This window comes from Rattus norvegicus, chromosome 2 (assembly GCF_036323735.1).
Source record: "Rattus norvegicus strain BN/NHsdMcwi chromosome 2, GRCr8, whole genome shotgun sequence".
Taxonomy (NCBI): Eukaryota; Metazoa; Chordata; class Mammalia; order Rodentia; family Muridae; genus Rattus; species Rattus norvegicus.
Genome location: NC_086020.1, coordinates 8,583,698 through 8,600,161, shown reverse-complemented (window position 1 = coordinate 8,600,161; position 16,464 = coordinate 8,583,698). Strand labels below are relative to the sequence as shown.

At 39.3% G+C, this 16,464-nt stretch overlaps 1 protein-coding gene and 1 long non-coding RNA gene across 5 annotated transcripts in view; one reads left to right on the top strand and one right to left on the bottom strand.

Annotated features, from left to right (window-relative positions):
• The window catches only part of Slf1 (SMC5-SMC6 complex localization factor 1), a 107,476-nt gene that overhangs the window by 6,090 nt on the left and 84,922 nt on the right, over window positions 1-16,464 (top strand). For 3 of the 4 annotated variants that reach the window (XR_010063587.1, NM_001106400.1, XM_063281459.1), the window contains exons 2-4: window positions 1,975-2,088; window positions 2,240-2,315; window positions 3,198-3,438. Coding sequence is in view for 2 of the 4 variants with exons in the window: in NM_001106400.1 (NP_001099870.1) it covers window positions 1,975-2,088; window positions 2,240-2,315; window positions 3,198-3,438 (431 nt within the window). In the remaining 2 variants the exon portion in view is untranslated. Of the gene's footprint in view, window positions 1-1,974; window positions 2,089-2,239; window positions 2,316-3,197; window positions 3,439-16,464 lie in introns of those variants that run through there. The other variant, XM_063281458.1, reaches the window with a different exon arrangement.
• On the bottom strand, window positions 12,311-16,126 carry LOC134485566 (uncharacterized). Its single transcript, XR_010063691.1, has 3 exons — window positions 13,471-16,126; window positions 12,583-13,322; window positions 12,311-12,434 (listed from the first exon to the last, which is right to left on the bottom strand). It is a non-coding gene; the product is annotated as an uncharacterized LOC134485566 (long non-coding RNA).

Sequence of the window (16,464 nt, the reverse complement as noted above, 5' to 3'; positions counted from 1 at the left end):
TTGATACATGCACATCAATGTACATTTTATAATTGTGTCCTAGTGCCCTAAAACTTACAGTGAAGTTTGTTTGAAAGTCTCATTCATAAAGATATTTATGTTTTGCATCTGGGTTTCAGTATTTTAGAGGCTGGCACTGTATACCTGTTGCCTCTTTTGGTGTCATGGCAAATACTGAGGACAGTTATGTTGAGGTCTTGATATCAGCTTTTACTGACTAAGAATGGGTTTGAGAGATGTGGCTTTGATGTGCAGCTCTACTGTGCTCTTTAACATATGACCTGTGAACTGTTGTGCCCATGCAATTCAAGGCTTCAGTGTGTCAGAAAGCATTAAGATGAACTGTTTCTCAGATATGCACATATGCTTTAGGAGCTTCTTCCAAGCATGGGAAAAGGTAAAATGGGGAACTGTATGGTTTATAGTGAAACTTTCATTCTTAGGCCAGAATAAATTTTGGGGTGTTGGTTGGGGGGATAGTATGTGTATCTGTGTAAGTGTGTTCTCTCTCTGTCTCTCTCTCTCTCTCTCTGTCTCTCTCTCTCTGTCTCTCTCTCTCTGTCTCTGTCTCTCTCTCTCTCTCTCTCTCTCTCCCTGTGTGTGTGTCTCTCTGTGTGTGTGTGTGTGTGTGTGTGTGTGTGTGTGTGTGTGTGTGTGTGTGTGTGTGTAGTAATCCTGATATGTTGCAGAGTTTTGGTTCCAGGACTCTGCTCAGGTACCAAACTTTGATCATCTAAATCACATATCCCCTTTCATACTTTAAGTCATCTCTCAAGAACTTAAAATTTCTAAAGTAGTTTATATTCTGTGTAAATAATTGTTACTTTATTTTGATTATGGAATAGTGTTGAGAAGAAAAAAACCTTTATTATTAGTTTAAATTCAAGGTTCCCCCCAAATATTTTACATCTATATTGTATAGGTATGGAACTCATGGGTATGTAACCTTGTTTTAGTCCTTCAAAATGAAATGCTGTAAAACATTCTTCGCTTACTTCTTTGTTCAAATTCCTACACTTTTTAAACTTTTTTTCTGATGTACATTGATTGAATCCAGGGCCATATTCTTACTTAGTATATATACTCTGCTCAACAATTAAAGGTAACTGATTTTTCTGAGAAGCAATTGTTTCTTCGAATGTTGAGAATAGCAACTATTTTTTTCTGACTATGGTATGAGATCCTATTCTGCAGATACTGCAACAAAAAATGTCAGAGAAACAAAAGTTACTGGAAATCCATTTATATGCTATCCTTTTCTCCAGAGCAAAACAGAATTTTCTCAAGGTGTTGTCTATCATTCTAACCTAATTTGAACAAACAAACATTTTAATTAGAAGATCTATGAATTAGATAACACCTTAAATGCAAAATACTTTGTGAATTGTATTTCATATGAGTTGAGGTCCCGTGAAAATGAAGTTGAGTTATACCATGTGGTTTTTCTTTTTACCTTTTGATAAAATTGATATACACATCAGAAATATATTGTGGTATTTGAACACACACCCATTTCAGGGAGACTGTGTGTGGAGGGTGGGGAGAGAAGAAACTAGAAATGTAGAATGGACACAAGAGTTGGAGTCTTTGTGTCTGTCTCTTAAATTATTTGATATAAATACTGTAGAAATATGAGTTCTGTTGGTAACCATGCTCATATTTACATAGACTCCTATGGCTGTGTAAACAGTCATATTCAGTGGTGTGTTTTAATGGAAAATAATACAATACTGGAGGATATTAATGGTGAAACAACAACGAAAATTCACTTAAGATTTTGAGAAATTAACTTGAAAGTGGGTTTTATTGTAGTAACTATATTTGACATCATTGTTTACAAGTAAGCTTCACATGTTTAATTCGTAATCTATTTCATGGCTTTAGTTTCTTTTTAGTACTCACAATTAAGAAAGAATAAAGCAACCTTACGCACACTGTCTAACATCTGCTTTCTCCTGTATGTGTCTGTGCTAGATGGAAGGTGGTGCCACCAAACATGTCATCCAGATGACAGGGTTTAAGATGGAGGAGAAGGAAGCTCTAGTCAAGTTGCTTTTAAAGCTAGATTGCACTTTTATAAAGAGTGAGGTGAGTACAGAAACCTACAGAACCTTCAACATAGAGACAAAATTCAAACTGACTTAAAAGCCATAAAAATGCCCTTTGATACTGTAAGAATAAAAGTGTTTTAGTAAGAAATTCTTTCTGTAGTAACATTGCTTCATATGGGTTCTTCCAGAAATATAAAAACTGTACACATCTTATAGCTGAACGCCTGTGCAAGAGTGAGAAGTTTTTAGCAGCTTGTGCTGCAGGTAAGTAGACTCCTTCTCTCTAACTCATGAAAAACTTCATGTTAGAGAAAGAAGCATTTTAAGTCTCTAGAATCATATTATGCTTATAATATCAGATATGCGTATATTATTTTTAAAAAGATTTGTTTGATTTCTGCTTTATTCTGATTAAAATTTTCCAACACAGGGAATTATTAAATAGAAATACTTTGTCGAGATTAAGTTTTAGTTTAGATGCTTTGTTTAAGAAAAATATCTTAAAAGATTGAGACAAAATGCCCAAATCTTAAAGTGTTACTAGATCTCAGCCTGTAGTCACATTTGTTTCCCACCATCTCATTACAAATAAGCATGGTTTCTTCTTCAGGGTTGTTCTTCCTCTGTCAGTGCTGGGAAGCAGTGGCATCCTATTTTATTTTTCTGAGATACCCAAGTTGAGATTTGGTTTATTCAGCTCACCTTTTCTCACCACTGATACATGTAAGCTTTCTTCTGTGGTGATTGATTGTGTCTTACCAAAGAAATATTTGGATTCATCACTAACCTTTACAAACAAAACTATGCATTGTTTCTGAAGGTCATTGGTGCCCAGAAAAACAGAACATGTATGCTTCCTATAAAATTCACCAACTCAATAAATTTAATATGACAATACTACAAATGTTACACATTTCATTTTAAAACTTCATAGTTCACCTTTTAAGGCAGTGTGTCGTAGAAAACAGTATATACAATGCTCAGTGATATTGAAGTCCTCTTGAAATTTGTTTTAAAAATAATTTTGGCAGACTGTCATAATCTCATGTATAAAAAGGATGTCTTTTAGTTGTTATTTAATCTTTATTGTTTATCATTTAGCAGAATTAAAATTCTTTTGTGACAGACAATTCATTTGCTTTCTAGGAAAATGGGTATTAACAAAGGATTACATAATTCATAGTGCCAAAAGTGGCAGATGGCTTGATGAAACAACTTATGAATGGGGATATAAAATTGAAAAAGATTCCCATTATTCACCTCAAATGCAATCTGCACCGAAAAGATGGCGTGAAGAGCTGAAACGGACTGGTGCTCCTGGAGCCTTCCACAGATGGAAAGTTGTTCTCCTTGTTAGGGCAGATAAGCGGAGTGACTCTCTTGTAAGGTAGGAGGGATTTCTTAAATTTGAAGAAGTGAATGAATTCTTGTTTCTATGAATACCTCTTAATAGGTATGTTTAATTATTAGTTAAAATGAGATGCTTAGGGAAAGTTATTCTTACAACTAAGAAATTTATTTTTAGTTAATATATTTTTTGAGAACTTCATGCATCAACACTGCATCTACATCACTGCCACCCCATCCACCATCCAGCTCCTTTACCCACCCACTCTCATAGTTAAAGATCACTTCTTCATGATTCTTACATGTGCACACGTACACATCCATACATGTGTATGTAACCCAGAGTTCATTCAGTCTTGTACATGTGTTCAGGGCTGTATCTCTTGGATGAGCCATTGTGCCCAAGCGTATGAGTCTCTTAGTGAAACAAAATTTGTTCTGTAGATGGGTTTTGATTATTCTAATCTCTATTTTAGTTCCATGTTATTTCATTTGGCCAACTCAAGCAAAATAGGAGAAGAAAGCACTGCTTAGGAAGTTTTCATTTTGAAGCATTCTTAAACTTTTGTTAATTTCTCATTGTATTACCTGAGAGGCTAGCTTAGGGTTTATATAACACTGTCTTTGTGGTTCGTACTATCTGCACCATAATTTAATTTCACTATTAAATATAAGGAATGTTTGTCTCTGAATGTGTGTCTATAGATGCTCATACCCATGCATGCATCTGCAGAGGAGCGAGCTCACATCTTTCTCATTACTCTTCATTCTTATTTTTCGAGAAATGTTCTCTCACAAAACCCAGGGCTTGCTGATGTGGCTAGGCCCACGGCTAGCTGGACAAGCCCTTGGATTCCTTTTGTCTCTTTTCCAGTGCTAGACTTAGAGGTGGACACCTCTGTTCCTGGATTTTGACATGGATACTGGGGATCCAAACTCAGTTTCTTATGCTTGTGTGATAAGCACTTACCCACCAAGCCATCTCCCCATCACTTTAAAAGAATTTTTTTTAAAGACTTCTGATTGCCTAAACTGTATTATGAGCCTTTTCTTTTTTCTTTTTTTATTAAATCAGGGGTAGAACCTTAACTGTTTTACCTAAATATTTATAAGCAATAAGATGCACCCATCTTAGATATACATGGAATGTGATGCTATTGTCAGGTAAGGATACCTAGGTAGTGTTTGCTGCTGTACAACTCTTAGGTACTAACTGATAATATGGCAGTCTCCATTCCATCCAGGGGCACAGAGGTTTTATGTGTTGATTACTGTGGGGTGAATATGGAGATTCTCCCCCCCCAAGACTTTCAGTAGTTAAACAGTCTGATTTATTCTTTCCTGTCTTCTATGATTTGGAGGAGATCATTGTAAGCAGTTTGAATTGAGGGTGGGGTGGGAGTACTGTTGGTTTATTTTGGTTGTTGTGGATATTTGTTTTTACTAGTGATTATCATTTATATTTTTCCTTCTATGTTGTTCCCCTGGAACTCTATTATATGTATTGTAGAATATTGATTTTATTTTGTATTTTAATTTATCTTCATTTCAGTAATTTTTCAGTTGTTTTAATTCCACTAAGAAATTCTTCCCTTATGTATTACAGCTTATCAGTCGTCATTAAGAACATGCTAATACTTATGTAATGAACCCTCTGTTAACTAAAACCTAAAAGGATATGTATACTTGCTGGACATGGGGCCTACCCTGAAGTGAGTGGTTACAATGCCCTATTGAGACTCTACCAGAGAAAACAAATTTCGCCTTTGCAAATGGATATCAGTCAGTGACAGGAAGTGTCTTGGTTAAGGGTGTGAGCCCTTTTCCACTTTTCCTCTTTTAGGACTGGGATCGCCTCTGGTTTGACTCTGTACAGGCTTTATGCATGCTGCCACAGTTACCTCTCAGTTATTATGTGATCTGTTCTGCTGTGTCTGGAAATCACTGTGTCCTTGGAGTCATGCATTCCCTCTGGCTCTGACATTCTTTCTGCTACCTCCTGCATCTTATATCCCTCAGCCCTAAAGGGAGGATTTGATGTTCCATTTAAGTTTGAGTGCTAATTCTACAATCTCTTAACTGTCTGCATGCTGTTCACTTGTGGGTTTCTGTGTTCTCATCTACTGCGAGAAAAAGCTTCGAAATTGATGTGTTAGTGAGGCACTAATCTATGAGTATGGCAGAATGTCATAAGGAGTTATGTTATTGCTATGTTTCATTAGTAAAACAATAGTATTTGTTTCCCCACCACCCCATGACCCCATGGCCTATCTACTCTCATGTTCTTGATCACCCTATCACTAGTGGTTCGTTATTGCTACATTTATACCACTATTGTACTAAATTATCTTGCAGGCAAGTTATATTTATAGATCACAGCGTTTGTAGCTGAGTTGGTGTTTACCTTTCCCATTGGGTAATGTGAGGAATACCTTCCTGTACCATCAACACTAGTCATAGGGGTTGAAGCTTAGATACTAGCTGGACTTCTTGGTGTTCTGTGAGATATATAATAAGTATTGTCTTCATCAATAGAGCCTTACAATCAGTTTGGGAAGAAAAAACAATAATCTCTGCTGTACCTTGAAATACTTAGGGACTTCCTTGGTGCTCCTTTGGCCAATGACTCAACGAAATAAATCCCATTCCTGAACCTGGAAATTATACTTGGTGGCAATTCTGACTGGTATGAGATGAAAATTCAAGAGTAGTTTTAATTTCATTTCTTGTTTCTTGTATTTCATCCTTTGAGAGCTCCAGTTAATTTTTCATGATGATAATTTTTATATTTATATATTTATGTATTTATTATGTATTATATATAACATATATATACATACACACACACACACACACACACACACACACACACACACACACACACACACATATTCAAAACACCAAGACGTCTGGCTGGTATCTAAGCTTCATGTATGGCATTAAGTTGCTAATGTGAGAGATCTTTCCAATCATTTAATCTATAAACTTATGTTTTAGAACCGCCTTCATTGTATTCCATGAGTTTAAGTTTATTGTCTTTTTATTTTAATTTAGTTCTAGAAATTTTTAAACTCCTTCTTGATTTCCATTTTGGTCCACTCTTCATTCAGTAAGTTAGTTCAGTTTCCATGAATGTATACTTTCCCGTGTTGATATTTAGCTTTAGTCCATGGTAGTCAGATAGGATGAAGGTTGTTATTTCAAATTTCTTGTTATCTTTTGAGACATACTTTGTGTCAAATATATAATCAGTTTTGGAGAAAGTTCCATGAGCTCTCGAGAAGCTACTTTTTGTGTTTGCTTAAAATGTTATGTGAATATTTGCTAAATCTATTGATTTATGCTGTCATCTAGCTCCAGCGTAGCTCCAGCATTAGCTCTCTAACTTTTCTCTGGATGAACTACTGGGGAGAGTGGGGTATAAAAGGAATCCACTGTTATTCTATTTTTAAGTGTCAGTATTGTGTTAGTTAGATATGGGTTTGGGATACACATAAAGATGGATCATGTTTTCTAATCTACTTTGTTATTCTGTGCTTTATTGGAGAATTGAGATCATTAGTATAGAGCATCATCACTAATCACTGTTTAATTTTTCCTGTATTTTTGTTAGATGTGGGTTTCTATCCTCTTTTTTGATTTTATGGTCTAAGATTATTTATTCCTTTCATCTAATTAAAAAATGGTTAACTTTTTTCAGATTTAAGCTTTCCTTCTAGTACCCTCTAGTGCCATCAAAAGCTGAATTGATAGATTTGCTTAAATTTGGTTTTATCCTTGAATGCTTTTTTCTTAACATCTATGGTGATAGATAGTTTAGCTGGGTATAGATAATTTTGCTGGTACCTCTGTTTATCAGAATTTGTAGACCATCCATCTCGCCTTTCTGGCCTCTAGAATATCCTTTGAGAAGTCAGGTATTATTTTAGTTAGCCTAGTATGGAATTTAACCTTTTTCTCGTGCAACTTTTAATATTCTTTCTTCCTTACATTTAGTGTTTTGATTATATATCACAGACTTTTTTTTCTAGTTTATCTTGTGTTTTCTTTCTTTCTTTCTTTCTTTCTTTCTTTCTTTCTTTCTTTCTTTACTTTTTAAACTTTTCTGCTCTGCTTTAATCTTTTTAATCTGCTTCTGTCTCAATCAGCTGCTTGATGGGCCTCTCAGAGGGCAGCCATGCTAGGCTCCTGTCTGTAAGCACACCATAGCATCAGTAATACTGTCAGGCTTTGGAGTTGGGTCCCACTTTGGACCACTAACTGGACCTCCTTTTCCTCAGTCTCTTCTCCATTTTTATCCTTGCAGTTCTTTTAGAAGGAAACAATTCTGGGTCTGAGTTTTTCACTGTGGGATAACATTCCCATTGCTCCATATGATGAGTTATGAGATACATAACTCAAAACGATATTTTCTAGTTCATTCATTTGCCTGCAAAGCTGAGGATATCCTTGTTCTTAATAGCTAAATAGTATTCCATTGTGTAAATGAACCACATTTTCTGTATCCATTCTGCTGTAGGACCATCTGGGTGGTTTCCAGCATCTGGCTATCACAGATAAGGCTGCTATGAAAATAGTGGAGAACATGCGCTTATGGTATGGTGGGATATCTTTTTGGTGTAGCCCCAAGAATGATATAGCTGGGTCTTCAGATCTATTTTCAGTTTTTTGAGAACCTTCCAGATTGCTGTCCAGAGAGGTTGTACACCTTGGCAATACCACCAGCAATGAAGGAGTGAGTGTTCCTCATTCTCACCAACATGTGTGATCTTACCCATTCTGATTGGTGTAAACTAGATTTCAGGGTCATTTTGATTTGCATTTCCTTGATGACTTAGGACTGTGAACATTGCCTTAAGTGCTCAGCCATTCCTTTGTTGTGAATTCTCTGTTTAGTTCTAAACCCCATTTTCTGATTGGTTTATTTGGTTTTTTTGGAGGTTGCCTTCTTGAGTTCTTCTTTCCAGTTTATAGATTGCCCATTTCTCGTATTGATTATGTCCTTTGCCTTACAGAATGTCTTCAGTTTCGGCCTTTGCCATTGAATTTCTGGGAAATTTCCCCCAATGCCCATGAGTTCAAGGCTTTTTCCCACTTTATCTTCTCTTAGATTCCGTGTATTTGGTCTTATATTGAATCCTTTATCACTTGGACTTGAGCTTTGTGCAAGGTGACAAATATGGTTCTATTTTCATTTTCTACATACAAACTGTCAATTAAACCAGGACCATTTATTAAATATGCTTTCTTTTTTCTATTGTATATTTTTAACTTCTTTGTTAAAGATCAACTGTCCAACCGTATCTGAGTTTATTTCTGGGTCTTCAATTCTATTCTACTTGTCAACCTGTCTGTCCCTGTATCAATACCATGCACTTTTTATCACTATTGGTCTATAGTACAGTTTGAGGTCAGGGATGATGATTTCCCCCAGAACATTTTTTTATTGCTAAGAATTATTTTCACTACCCTGGGTTTTTTTGGGTTTTCCACATGAAATCCAGACTTGTTTTTTTCCATGTCTGTGAAGAATTGTTTGGGAAATTTGATGGGGATTCTGTTGAATCTGTAGATTGCTTTTGGTAGGATGGCCATTTTTACTATGTTAATCCTACCAATCCATGAGCATGGGAAATCTCTCTATTTTCTGAGGTCTTCTTCGCTTTCTTCAGAGACTTGAAGTTCTTGTCATACAGATCTTTCACTTGTTGGTTAGAATCACACCAAGATATTTTATATTATTTGTGACTATTTTGAAGGGTGTTGTTGCCCTATTTTCTTCCTCAGTCTGTTTATCATTTGCATAAAGGAAGGCTACTGATTTGTTTGAATTAATTTTATATTTGGCCACTTTGCTCAAAGTTGTTTGTCAGCTTTAGAAGTTATTTGGTAGAATTTGTGGGGTAACTTATGAATATTATCATATCATCTGCAAATAATGATACCCTGACTTCTATGCCAATTTGTATCCCTTTGATCTCCTTTTATTGTCTAATTGCTCTGACTAGAATTTTGAGTACTATATTGAATAGATAATGGAAGAATGGGGAGTCTTATCTTGTTCCTGATTTTAGAGGGATGGCCTAAAGTATCTCTCCATTTAATTTGATGTTGGCTGTTGGTTTATCTTATATTGCTATTCTAGGTATGGACCTAGAAATCCTGATTTCTTGAATACTTTTTACATGAAGGGGTGTTGTATTTTGTCAAATACTTTTTTTAGTATCTAATGAGATTATCATGTGATTTTTTTTTCTTTGAGTTTGTTTAAATAGTGGATTATATAAATGGATTTTCTTTTATTGAACCAACTTTTCATCCATGGGATGAAGCTACTTGATCATGATGAATGACAGTTTTGATGTATTCTTGCATTTGGTTTACTAGAATTTTATTAAATATTTTTAAATCAATATTCATAAACAAAATTGGTCTTAGGTTTTCTTTCTTCGTTGGGTCTTTGTGTGGTTTATATATCGGAGTAATTGTGGCTTCATAGAATGGGTTGGGTAGTCTTCCTTCTGTTTCTATCTTATAGAATAGTTTTAGGAGTATGGATATTAGCTCTTCTTTGAAGGTCTGGTAGAAGAACTCTGTACTAAAGCCATCTGGCCCTGGGCTTTTTTTGGTTGGGAGGTTTTAAATGACTTCTTCTCTTTCCTTGGGGGATATAGGCCTGTTTAGATAGTTTGCCTGCTCTTGATTTGACTTTGGTATACAGTATCTGTCTAGAAAATCATCCATTTCATCTAGATTTTTCCAGTTTTGTTCAATATAAGCTTTTCTAATAGGATCTGATGATTTTTTTTAATTTCCTCAGTTTCTGTTGTTATGTTTCCTTTTTCATTTCTGATTTTGTTAATTTATATACTGTCTCTGTGCCCTTTAGCTAGTTTGACTAGGGGTTTATTTATCTATCTTGTTGATTTTTGTCAAAGAACCAGCTTTTCATTTTCTTGATTCTTTGTGTCCTTCTCTTTGTTCCTATTTGGTTAATTTCACCTCTGAGTTTGATTATTTCCTACCATCTACTCCTCTTGGGTGAGTTTGCTTCTCTTTGTTTTAAGACTTTCAGGTATGCTGTTAAATTGCTAGGTAGGATTTCTCCAATATTTTTAGGAGGACACTTAGTCTATGAATTTAAGTGTTAGCACTGATTTCATTGTGTCCCATGAGTTTGGTATGGTGTGCCTTCATTTTCATTAAATTCTAAAAAGTCTTTAATTTTTTTTATTGCTTCCTTGACCAAGTTACCATTGTGTTGTTCAACTTCCATTTGTATGTGGACTTCTGTCATTTTTGGATTATTATTAAAGACCAGCCTTAGTCCGAGGTGATCTGATAGGATGCATGGGATTATTTCATCTTCTTGTATCATTTGACGCTTGTTTTATGACTGATTTTATGGTCTATTTTGGAGAAGGTATCAGAAGGTGCTGAGATGAAGGTATATTCTTTTGTTTTATGATGAAATTTTATGTATATATCTGTTAATCCCATTTGGTTCATAGCTTCAATGTGTCTCTCTTTAGTTTCTCTTCCAATGGCCTGTCTATTAGTGAGATTGGGGTTTTGAAGTCTCTCACTATTATTGATTGGTGTCCACTGTAGAGTTTTAGCTTTAGTAAAGTTGTTTTTTTGAATGTGGATGCCCTTTCACTTGGGGCATAGGTGTTCAGAATTTAGCCTTTCTCTTTGTGGAATTTTCCCTTTAATGAATATGAAGTTTCCTACGCTGTGTCTCTTGGTAACTTTTGGTTTAAAGTCTATTTTATTGGAAATTAGAATGTCATCTCCTGCTTGTTTCAGCCTTTAACTCTGAGGTAGTGGTTGTCTTTGTCATTGAGGTGTATTTTTTGCATACAGCAAAATGCTGGATCCTGCTTGTGTATGGAATCTATTAGTCTATGTCTTTTTATTGGTGTATTGACTCCATTGATGTCTTAGTTAGGGTTTTATTGCTGTGAACAGACACCATGATCAATGTAAGTTTTATAAAGGACAACATTTAATTGGGTCTGGCTTACAGGTTCAGAGGTTAAGTCTATTATCATCAAAGTGCAAACATGGCAGCATCCAGGCAGGCATAGTACAGGAGGAGCTGGTTTCTACATCTTCACCAGAAGGAAGCCAGGAACAGACTGAGCAGCCTCAGGGAGCTAGGAGTAGGGTGTCCAAGCCCACCCCCCCACAGTGACACACTTCCTCCAACAAGGCCACACCTTCTAATAGTGTCACTCCCTGGACCATGCATATGCAAACCATCATAGACACACTTCCTCCAACAAGGCCACACCTTCTAATAGTGTCACTCCCTGGACCATGCATATGCAAACCATCATAGACACACTTCCTCCAACAAGGCCACACCTTCTAATAGTGTCACTCCCTGGACCATGCATATGCAAACCATCATAGACACACTTCCTCCAACAAGGCCACACCTTCTAATAGTGTCACTCCCTGGACCATGCATATGCAAACCATCATAGACACACTTCCTCCAACAAGGCCACACCTTCTAATAGTGTCACTCCCTGGGCCATGCATATGCAAACCATCATAGACACACTTCCTCCAACAAGGCCACACCTTTTAATAGTGTCACTCCCTGGGCCATGCATATGTAAACCATCATAGACACACTTCCTCCAACAAGGCCACACCTTCTAATAGTGTCACTCCCTGGGCCATGCATATGCAAACCATCATAGACACACTTCCTCCAACAAGGCCACACCTTCTAATAGTGTCACTCCCTGGGCCATGCATATGCAAACCATCATAGACACACTTCCTCCAACAAGGCCACACCTTCTAATAGTGTCACTCCCTGGACCATGCATATGCAAACCATCATAGACACACTTCCTCCAACAAGGCCACACCTTCTAATAGTGTCACTCCCTGGACCATGCATATGCAAACCATCATAGACACACTTCCTCCAACAAGGCCACACCTTCTAATAGTGTCACTCCCTGGACCATGCATATGCAAACCATCATAGACACACTTCCTCCAACAAGGCCACACCTTCTAATAGTGTCACTCCCTGGGCCATGCATATGCAAACCATCATAGACACACTTCCTCCAACAAGGCCACACCTTCTAATAGTGTCACTCCCTGGGCCATGCATATGCAAACCATCATAGACACACTTCCTCCAACAAGGCCACACCTTCTAATAGTGTCACTCCCTGGACCATGCATATGCAAACCATCATAGACACACTTCCTCCAACAAGGCCACACCTTCTAATAGTGTCACTCCCTGGGCCATGCATATGCAAACCATCATAGACACACTTCCTCCAACAAGGCCACACCTTCTAATAGTGTCACTCCCTGGGCCATGCATATGCAAACCATCATAGACACACTTCCTCCAACAAGGCCACACCTTCTAATAGTGTCACTCCCTGGGCCATGCATATGCAAACCATCATAGACACACTTCCTCCAACAAGGCCACACCTTCTAATAGTGTCACTCCCTGGGCCATGCATATGCAAACCATCATAGACACACTTCCTCCAACAAGGCCACACCTTCTAATAGTGTCACTCCCTGGGCCATGCATATGCAAACCATCATAGACACACTTCCTCCAACAAGGCCACACCTTCTAATAGTGTCACTCCCTGGGCCATGCATATGCAAACCATCATAGACACACTTCCTCCAACAAGGCCACACCTTCTAATAGTGTCACTCCCTGGGCCATGCATATGCAAACCATCATAGACACACTTCCTCCAACAAGGCCACACCTTCTAATAGTGTCACTCCCTGGGCCATGCATATGCAAACCATCATAGACACACTTCCTCCAACAAGGCCACACCTTCTAATAGTGTCACTCCCTGGACCATGCATATGCAAACCATCATAGACACACTTCCTCCAACAAGGCCACACCTTCTAATAGTGTCACTCCCTGGGCCATGCATATGCAAACCATCATAGACACACTTCCTCCAACAAGGCCACACCTTCTAATAGTGTCACTCCCTGGGCCATGCATATGCAAACCATCATAGACACACTTCCTCCAACAAGGCCACACCTTCTAATAGTGTCACTCCCTGGACCATGCATATGCAAACCATCATAGACACACTTCCTCCAACAAGGCCACACCTTCTAATAGTGTCACTCCCTGGGCCATGCATATGCAAACCATCATAGACACACTTCCTCCAACAAGGCCACACCTTCTAATAGTGTCACTCCCTGGGCCATGCATATGCAAACCATCATAGACACACTTCCTCCAACAAGGCCACACCTTCTAATAGTGTCACTCCCTGGGCCATGCATATGCAAACCATCATAGACACACTTCCTCCAACAAGGCCACACCTTCTAATAGTGTCACTCCCTGGGCCATGCATATGCAAACCATCATAGACACACTTCCTCCAACAAGGCCACACCTTCTAATAGTGTCACTCCCTGGGCCATGCATATGCAAACCATCATAGACACACTTCCTCCAACAAGGCCACACCTTCTAATAGTGTCACTCCCTGGGCCATGCATATGCAAACCATCATAGACACACTTCCTCCAACAAGGCCACACCTTCTAATAGTGTCACTCCCTGGGCCATGCATATGCAAACCATCATAGACACACTTCCTCCAACAAGGCCACACCTTCTAATAGTGTCACTCCCTGGGCCATGCATATGCAAACCATCATAGACACACTTCCTCCAACAAGGCCACACCTTCTAATAGTGTCACTCCCTGGGCCATGCATATGCAAACCATCATAGACACACTTCCTCCAACAAGGCCACACCTTCTAATAGTGTCACTCCCTGGGCCATGCATATGCAAACCATCATAGACACACTTCCTCCAACAAGGCCACACCTTCTAATAGTGTCACTCCCTGGGCCATGCATATGCAAACCATCATAGACACACTTCCTCCAACAAGGCCACACCTTCTAATAGTGTCACTCCCTGGGCCATGCATATGCAAACCATCATAGACACACTTCCTCCAACAAGGCCACACCTTCTAATAGTGTCACTCCCTGGGCCATGCATATGCAAACCATCATAGACACACTTCCTCCAACAAGGCCACACCTTCTAATAGTGTCACTCCCTGGGCCATGCATATGCAAACCATCATAGACACACTTCCTCCAACAAGGCCACACCTTCTAATAGTGTCACTCCCTGGGCCATGCATATGCAAACCATCATAGACACACTTCCTCCAACAAGGCCACACCTTCTAATAGTGTCACTCCCTGGGCCATGCATATGCAAACCATCATAGACACACTTCCTCCAACAAGGCCACACCTTCTAATAGTGTCACTCCCTGGGCCATGCATATGCAAACCATCATAGACACACTTCCTCCAACAAGGCCACACCTTCTAATAGTGTCACTCCCTGGGCCATGCATATGCAAACCATCATAGACACACTTCCTCCAACAAGGCCACACCTTCTAATAGTGTCACTCCCTGGGCCATGCATATGCAAACCATCATAGACACACTTCCTCCAACAAGGCCACACCTTCTAATAGTGTCACTCCCTGGGCCATGCATATGCAAACCATCATAGACACACTTCCTCCAACAAGGCCACACCTTCTAATAGTGTCACTCCCTGGGCCATGCATATGCAAACCATCATAGACACACTTCCTCCAACAAGGCCACACCTTCTAATAGTGTCACTCCCTGGGCCATGCATATGCAAACCATCATAGACACACTTCCTCCAACAAGGCCACACCTTCTAATAGTGTCACTCCCTGGGCCATGCATATGCAAACCATCATAGACACACTTCCTCCAACAAGGCCACACCTTCTAATAGTGTCACTCCCTGGGCCATGCATATGCAAACCATCATAGACACACTTCCTCCAACAAGGCCACACCTTCTAATAGTGTCACTCCCTGGGCCATGCATATGCAAACCATCATAGACACACTTCCTCCAACAAGGCCACACCTTCTAATAGTGTCACTCCCTGGGCCATGCATATGCAAACCATCATAGACACACTTCCTCCAACAAGGCCACACCTTCTAATAGTGTCACTCCCTGGGCCATGCATATGCAAACCATCATAGACACACTTCCTCCAACAAGGCCACACCTTCTAATAGTGTCACTCCCTGGGCCATGCATATGCAAACCATCATAGACACACTTCCTCCAACAAGGCCACACCTTCTAATAGTGTCACTCCCTGGGCCATGCATATGCAAACCATCATAGACACACTTCCTCCAACAAGGCCACACCTTCTAATAGTGTCACTCCCTGGGCCATGCATATGCAAACCATCATAGACACACTTCCTCCAACAAGGCCACACCTTCTAATAGTGTCACTCCCTGGGCCATGCATATGCAAACCATCATAGACACACTTCCTCCAACAAGGCCACACCTTCTAATAGTGTCACTCCCTGGGCCATGCATATGCAAACCATCATAGACACACTTCCTCCAACAAGGCCACACCTTCTAATAGTGTCACTCCCTGGGCCATGCATATGCAAACCATCATAGACACACTTCCTCCAACAAGGCCACACCTTCTAATAGTGTCACTCCCTGGGCCATGCATATGCAAACCATCATAGACACACTTCCTCCAACAAGGCCACACCTTCTAATAGTGTCACTCCCTGGGCCATGCATATGCAAACCATCATAGACACACTTCCTCCAACAAGGCCACACCTTCTAATAGTGTCACTCCCTGGACCATGCATATGCAAACCATCATAGACACACTTCCTCCAACAAGGCCACACCTTCTAATAGTGTCACTCCCTGGGCCATGCATATGCAAACCATCATAGACACACTTCCTCCAACAAGGCCACACCTTCTAATAGTGTCACTCCCTGGGCCATGCATATGCAAACCATCATAGACACACTTCCTCCAACAAGGCCACACCTTCTAATAGTGTCACTCCCTGGGCCATGCATATGCAAACCATCATAGACACACTTCCTCCAACAAGGCCACACCTTCTAATAGTGTCACTCCCTGGACCATGCATAT